Source organism: Chrysochloris asiatica, unplaced genomic scaffold (genome assembly GCF_000296735.1).
Source record: "Chrysochloris asiatica unplaced genomic scaffold, ChrAsi1.0 scaffold00161, whole genome shotgun sequence".
NCBI lineage: Eukaryota > Metazoa > Chordata > Mammalia > Afrosoricida > Chrysochloridae > Chrysochloris > Chrysochloris asiatica.
In genome coordinates, this window is record NW_006408679.1 from 7660433 (window position 1) to 7668666 (window position 8234).

The following is an 8234-nucleotide window of genomic DNA, read 5'->3' on the forward strand; positions in this document are numbered from 1 at the left end:
ATGTTCCTCAGACCTTTTCTAGAAATGAACTCCATTAAAACAAGATGACGGGAGAACCATCACCTATTTCAAACACTTCTGACTCTCTGCTATGTCACATGTCTCAAGAAAGAGGAAAAAAGCTTCTCAGAAGCCAATCTTTCTAATCCATCCCTCAGCTGTTAGCAAATAATTATATTTAATGAAAAAGTTATATTAAGTTATGCATGTTAGAGTCTTTTAAACAAGATTATCATTATACTGCATGCAAATGCATTCTTACCACATTATTCCACTTCAGAGTGCTCACAATTGGTTAAAAACAGACCCTGTTTGTTATCTATTAGGAATATTGACATTCTTTTAACTTTCTCTGGGGAAAAAGAAGGCAGTCTTAGGGACTTTTTTGAAAATATTTTTATAGTATTCAGATTTTCCAATTGTTTGGCTTAAACATGGGGACCAAGATGCACAATCTCCAGATTTCTGTTGGCAAGTAAATTCCTTAACCCTAAGAACCTGAGAATACAGGTAAAAGGTACAGCTTTAATTTTCATAAAGAGACTTATATACTTACTGATGGCTGGAGAAGGCTTTCAAAGAGATGGGGTATAGGCAACATGTATCAAAATACTTGCTTATCTGAGATGGCTGTGGAGTACAGAAGAAAAAGGAAAAATTCTAGTGGCTCAGTATTTCTTACCAGCAGTGGGTCAGAGAAGTCAGGAAGCTCTGGGACTAACACTCCCACCAAGGCACAGACCACAATAAACACGGTGCACATGCCCAAGACCACCACAGGCCAGTCTGCTAGCAAGGCTGCATAACTACAGGAGCAAAGAAAAATCACAAAGACCTGTCAGAACCAACATAAAATGCTTTCATTCCTAAGACAGCAACTGGTTAAATTCTCATTATTTAGGATCTCATACAGGAAGTCCTGGTGTGGTGCTGTAGGATAAGCACTGGACTGCAAACCTCAAGGCTGGCGGTTCAAACTTACCAGCCACTTCTTAGAAATGCTACCTAGGGTTACTACAGATTGGAACTAAGTCCATGGCACGTAACAACAATAACAACACAGGTACCTAGAGTCCCTGGTTGGTATAGAAGGCTATTCACTCAGCTATTAACCACAAGGTGGGAGTTTTTGAGTCCCCCGACAGATACCATTAAGTCGACTCAATGGCACTTCACAACAGCTACCTAGAAGAAAGGTCTGGTGGTCTATTTCTGAAAAGTCAGCCACTGAAGACCCTATACAGGGTAGCTGCGAGTCAGAGCAGACTGTGCCACATGCAATTCCTTGGGTTTGCTTTTGTCTTTATACGGGTATTTAACCTTCCTTTTAGCTACTGTCCTTTCTTCATTCCTTTCCCAGCCAAGATTCCTGGGGGAAATGTATACTCTCTATCTCCATTTCCTCCTATTTCATGTGCTCTTGGAAAACAACAACAACAAACAAATACAACTATATATATATATATATATATATATACACACACACATACATACATACATACATATGCTGTTACGGGAGGTTGAGTCGATTGCGACCCTGTGTAGTTTCCAAGGAGCAGCTGGTGAGCTTGAACCACCGACCTTGCACTTCAAATGACTTTGCAGTCTGACACATTAGCCCACAGCACCACACCAGGACTCCATGAAAGCAATATATTTGTTGTTGTTAAGTGCCGTTGAGTCGGTTCCGACCCATAGCGACCCTGTACAGGGTTTCATATATATATATATATATATATACACACACACACACACATATATATACATAGACACAAGAAAATTAGAAAGTGCAAAAGTATAATAAACATATACATTGAACTATGAGGGCCATGAGAAAAGAAATTTGTGTCTGTTTTGTTTATTGCTACATCAGTATCTAGAATATTAACTTTTAGATTTTTGTTGTTTGTTGTTAAGTGCTATCGAGTAGTTTCCAACTCATAACAACCCTGTATATGGTTTTCAAGGAGTGGCTGGTGAGCTTGAACCGCCAACTTTGCAGTTCAAACCAACCTTGCAGTTGGTTTTGCTCATTAACCCACAGTGCCACACCAAGGTCTGTAACTTTTAGATAGTGCTCAATAAGTATCTAGTGAATACATGAACAAGCACCTTTAGTGAACTACTCTTACACTTTCTAACAGTTTGGCTTTAGTCTCTTACTCCCAGCAAGAACCAGGTGCTGACTGACTAGTTGACAATGACTCATGGTAACTTCGTGTGTGTTAAGAGCAGAACTATGCTCCACAGAGTTTTCAAGCTGTTTTTCTTGTTTACAAGTAGACTGCCAGACCCTTTTCCTGTGGTGCTTCTAGTTGGACTCAAACTTCCAACCTTTAGGTTAACAGACAATTTGTACCATCCAGGGACTCTAGTGTCTTCCTAAGCCTCAGAAACTCTTCTCTGTGTTACCAAACCTTACAATCAAGGCTCTTTCTTCCAGACACCCTTCCTACCCTCTCATTCACTTCCTTCTTCTAAAAGATATGAACTCTTTCTAAAATTCTACCAACTTTAGGTATCTGACATCTTTATTAGAAATTGGGGGTGTATTTAATTCGTGGGTCACTACTCTCAAATCCTCAACGTTGTTTTGTTAGCTCATCTCATTGCTGTGATGGCTAAAATAACTCTTTCTAAAATTCTACCAACTTTAGGTATCTGGCATCTTTATTAGAAATTGGGGGTGTTAGCTCATCTCATTGCTGTGATGGTCATTTCTGGCTCCTTTGAAATGGGCTTCTTATTCCTGTATTTGTGTTGTTTCTTCAAAATCCTGCTAACAGTTACAAATGAAGCTGGCAGCTCTAAATGTCATTCTGGAAAAAGCTACTATATGACTCTAGGAATAGAAATCTGATTTTTATATTCTGATCTCTTAACTTCCTAGGTTTGACTTTGTGGCGTTTATGACCTTAAGCTACATCTAACTGTATGAAGGAAATTTAAACAGTGCATTTATGCTACAAGGAAACACTGCACAGACAGGTTTTCCTTGCTGTTCTTTTAATGTAGTCTTATGAAACTTCATCACTAATAAGAGCTAACACTCACTGAGAGCCCCGGTCACTCCTGGGGGGCTTTACACAGGCTGTCTCCACACTGAATTCTCACGACGACTTTACGTTAAGTAACATTGTACAAAGTCACCACTATGTTATCTACTCTTTCTTCAAACAAAAGACATACGGACTAACTCAACTTGCCACAGATGTCTGCTTCTCCAAATGCACGTTTAAAAATTAAATTCTTATGCTATACTAACAGTTAATTTCTCTAAAAAAAATTACATAGAGTCTCAGACTCCAAGTTTGATCACTGTTCAGTAGACTGCAAATTTTGGATATAAAAACTCATTAAGGAAAAATTATGCTAGTTAAGATGGAATAACCTTTTAGCAATTATTCTGAGTGGAATGAAAACACATAAATCATCACATGCTGATTGTGGTCAGAATGTGCATGTTTCTAGAACAAACCCAGTGTGAAAAAATATTCCCCATACTGGACTTCCTCCTCCACCAAACACAAAGGAGATTGTGGTCAGAATGTCCACATTTCTAGAACAAACCCAGTGTGAAAAATATTCCCCATACTGGACTTCCTCCTCCACCAAACACAAAAGAAGATGAAAACCACTGGATTCCAAGCAGTAAGCCCCTTTGTTTCAATAGCACATGTTAGACTTTCTATTCATTGCTTTGGACTTAAAATGAGTACTTCACATTTTATACCTTTAAAATACCAGCCTCTGAAATGAAATGGTCCCATGCTTATATAATAACTCATTGCACTTTATTTTACATGGATGACTTTTCTTTTACAATGAGCCAGAAGGTATGTGCTTTTAACCTACATACTATCAATAGAGGGCATTGGGCCCCAAACTGCTTAGTTTTCTTTCATTCTATGGTTCAACTTAGCCATATAATGACTTTTTGTTTTGTGTTCTTGAAAAATCTGCACACACATGCATTGCATAGCAACCTTGCCAACCTCATTCAATAACTGCTTTTCTTCTTTTTGAAAACATTTGGTTTTCATTTTGTATCCACCAACTATGTGCACTGACGGCATAATGAAAGTTTACGGCATGAGTGATTTCAGCACTTCTCTTCCCGACACTTTTAACCTTACCATATTACAATTCCACTTCCTCACCCAGCAGATGTTTCACATGCTCACTCTTCCTCCAGAGACTGGCTCATACTGAAGGAATGGGGTCACTACCCTGAATACAAAAAGCACTGTGGGGGGAAACCCCAACTACTCTGAGTAAATTTTACTCAGACATGTTTCTCTTAAATATCACACAATTGCTAAGGATATTTCTGCTCTTCCTGTTGTCACTGCTATAGAGTAGCTGCAGGCACCAATGGGAAACAAACATGAAATCTACATACTGGTTGTAATATCAAGATATAAATCTAACAAGGCCAGAAAACTGGAGATGTCAAGGAAATTAAAAATGACCTATAAATCTCATGACTATATTTCTTGTAAGCATGCTAATTCCATGCCTGTTCCAAGGCATATATTATACCTAAGTTTTAAAGTATCTGCACATTATTTGAAAAGAAAACCACATGTGAATTAGACGAATTTTTTAAAAGATCACTCCCTTCATTGTAATATGTTTCTATGCATATCATAGAAATCTGTCAACCACCTACACTAATTTTGTGAAACTTTAGTCAATACCACATCATTGTAAATGTACCTTGGTAACAACAGGCAATCACTTCCCAGTAAATGACAGTTTTCCCCAAGGCCTGATGTCCCAGATGCCTAAGGGCCTACAGCTCTATCCAGTAAAAGAGTTTCCATAAGCTCCTCAACAGGTAAAGTCTGAAGTAGTACCCAGATCTGAAGGACCCATTCTCCTTTTGGTAGGAAGAAGAAACAGAAGGAGCAGTAAAAGAGTGTGTTCATGGGTGAGTTGCAGATCTGAGCTAGGTATCTGCCTGACATCCTGGCCCATGTTACTGATACATGCTTACATCAGGGGAAGTCCTGCAAGCAGGCTGGTGGATTCTCAGACACCTTATAATAGGTTTACTCTGAAAATAGATCAGAAATAACTTATTAAAAACTCACTGCTGTTGAAACAACTGTTGGAGAACCTCAAGAGTTCCTAAGAAAGGAAGGAAGAAGGGAAGAAAGACTTACTAGTGTGCTAGGAAACAAATCAAGCTGGCATTTGGAGCAGGCTCTCAATAAAGGATACATACAAACCACTCTTGAGCAAACAAGGGAGGGGAAGAAAGATTAGTGGACGTTTGGGGAAAATATGTACAAAGAACGTTCCAGCAGCATGTAATGAAAATGTTCTTCAAAAATTGCTTACCCAAACAATTATCAGGAAATGTTGTCAAGAAATAGATTAATTAATATGAAGAATTGTGGGTGTGTGTTTTTATATGTCTATGGGGCTGGTCATGCTGAACTCTGTGAATGCAAACTATGCCCTTTTTCAGAACGATTTAACGCTCTACTTTCACCTATGCTGCCCAACTCGAGTTGCTATGCCTCAAAAAAACAAAACTCTTTGCTCCTACTCCTAACAGACTTTCTTCGTTGACATACTTGGTATCAGGAGTGGGGTACTGAAGGTGCAGTGCCTTCAGTGATTCCTGAGTTGTTGAGAACTTGGGCTTTGGCACCAGTTGAGCTGTATGGGCCCTCCATCTCCACTGACTCTCTGAAAATTTTCCAAGGTAAATCCAGGCTTGAATCCAGGCTCTGTTCTTTGGCATTGCAGTTTCTTTTGAGTCTTATAGAAAGATATGTTTTTGTTTTTACAAGTAAGTTTTGACTATCTTTCAGAAGAAAAATGGGAAATGCCAGTTCCAAGGGCAAACTGAATTCACTTTCCAGACTCCTAGCTACAAGGGGGACGGCTTCAAGAAGTTTGTGGGAAAATGGAATTTTTGAAGCTCCCATGCAGTAAGTACATGAACAAGCATTCTGATGCTTTAACGTGTTTGTTGTTGTCTGTTGGTATGGCCTTAAAGTTGGTATGGCCTAAAACTAAAGATAGTTTGGAGTGTCCATGGCCACTTTATAGATCATTTGATCTTTTCTAAATTGGTTTCTCTGTGTAGCAAATTAGAAATGAAGGGACCCTGAAGGATATTAACTAAAAAAACAAAGAGCTAGAGTGTAGAAATTCTGCTCCTAATCCATCTGCAGTCTCTTCTTTATACTCTTCTTTGACTGCCTACACTTCTGACAATGTTCTGAGTTTCCATTTTTTCCTCTGAGAAACCAAGAAACGTTTACCCAAAATGCTCTTTAAAATTCTTCTTAGCCCAGATGCTGCTTTCCATTTGTATTCCCTTCATCCTTTGAAACACATTTAGAATTATACAGCTTTGTTAAAGATGTCGCAGAACTGCATGAAGATCCTTATAAGTTTGCAGAAGAATTTAAAATCATTGTTGAAGCTTACCAGCCTGGATTTCCTGACTTATATAAACTAGTCCACATAATAAATGGTCCAGAGAATGCCCAATTATGGTTAGAACAGGATTAATGAAAGGATCCCAAGGATAGTTTAACTATAGGTAAAACAGTGATTGAATTTTTAGAAGATTTGCATCACAAGTAAAAGATTACTCAAGGTTATTCTAAAGGTTTTTCCCATTGAGTGACTGGACAAAAAAATTAACTCTTATAAGCAGAGCAAGGATGAGTAAATTTATAATAATCAGACCTGATGACTCCAAAATTTTCAGGACACTCTGGCCTTACTCTTCCTGCTTTATGCATGCCCAGGGCCTTTAATGCTGTTTTTTATATCTGGATAGAAACCTGAAATCTCAGTCTTGATTAAACTACATCACTTAGACTGGGAAGCAGCTCCTATTGTAGAATTAATTAATCTGGCCTACAAGCTTTCCCAGACGTTAGAAGCTGAAAAGGTTTTTAAGGCTAATAAATTTTTGGCCTTTCAGTTATAACAATTAAAGTCCCCAAATCAAAGAAGGATGCTAACTCCTTCAATGGTCCTAAGGCTGGCATCTGTCACTACTGTAAAGACGCTTGGCCATTGGAAAAATGCATGCTATAAATTAAAAAAAAAGAAAACTCATCAAGATGCCAACCCTATATGGCTGAAGCAACCTGAAACGGCTCTGGGGATACAGCAGGACCTTTTCCTACGGTGCCGCATAATCCGCAAAGGGAAAATGTCAACATTAATGGAGAACCTTGTTGAGTTTTTATTGCCACTGAAGCCACCCTATCTGAAATTTAGCATGTCTAGTCTTGGTGTGGCGCTGTGGGTTAATGAGCCAGACTGCAAAGCCACTTGAACTGCAAGATCACCGGTTGAAGCTCACCAGCTGCTCCTCGGAAACCCTATACAGGGTCGCTATGGGTCAGAATTGACTCAATGGCACTTAACAACAACAACAACATGCTGGAGAGCATATTTCAGTCTCTTCTGACATCCATTTTGTTTTTTCTTTCTTTCTTGTCTTTTGAATGACTTTCTGTTTTCTTCTTGTATGATATTTTTTATGTCATCCCACAGCTCTTCTGGTCTTTGGTCATTAGTGACTAATGTATTAAATCTGTTCTTGAGAAGGTCTTTAAATTCAGGTGTGGCTCCTGTGGACTTCTTTTCATTTTCTCCAGCTTCAACCTGAACTTGTATATGAGCAATGGATGACCTGTTGCACAGTCCACTGCCTTGTTTGGCTGATGAGATGGAATTTTCCCACCATCTTCTCTGACAGATGTAGTCATGTTTGATTTCTGTGTATTTCACCTGGTGAAGTCCATGTGTACAGTTGTCTTTTATATTGTTTAAGAAAGGTATTTGCAATAAGTAAGTCATTGGTCTTGCAAATTCTATCATGCAATCTACAGCATCGTTTCCATCACCAAGGCCATATTTTCCAACTACTGATCCTTCGTCTTTGTTCCCAACTTTTGCATTCCAATCACCAGCAATTATCAATATATCTTGATTGCATGTTTGATCAATTTCTGACTGAAGATGTTGGTAGAATTCTTCAATTTCATAATCACTGGCTTTAGTGGTTGGTGCATAAATTTGAATAATAGTGGCATTAACTAATTTTCCTTATAGGTGTATTGATATTATCCTACACAAAAAGCATTATACTATTGGTACTTCAAGACGTATCTTTTTTTTTTTTTTTTAGTTTTTGTTGTGAATTGAGTGATACTTTACATTGGAGAGTATCAGTTTTACACTCATCATTT

The 8234-nt window shown here is 38.4% G+C and overlaps 1 protein-coding gene across 1 annotated transcript in view; it reads right to left on the reverse strand.

Annotated features, from left to right (window-relative positions):
- The window catches only part of DISP1 (dispatched homolog 1 (Drosophila)), a 72357-nt gene that overhangs the window by 19682 nt on the left and 44441 nt on the right, over positions 1–8234 (reverse strand). The window contains exon 3 of the mRNA XM_006871149.1: positions 683–806. Coding sequence (XP_006871211.1) covers positions 683–806 — 124 coding nt within the window. The remainder of the gene's footprint in view (positions 1–682; positions 807–8234) is intronic.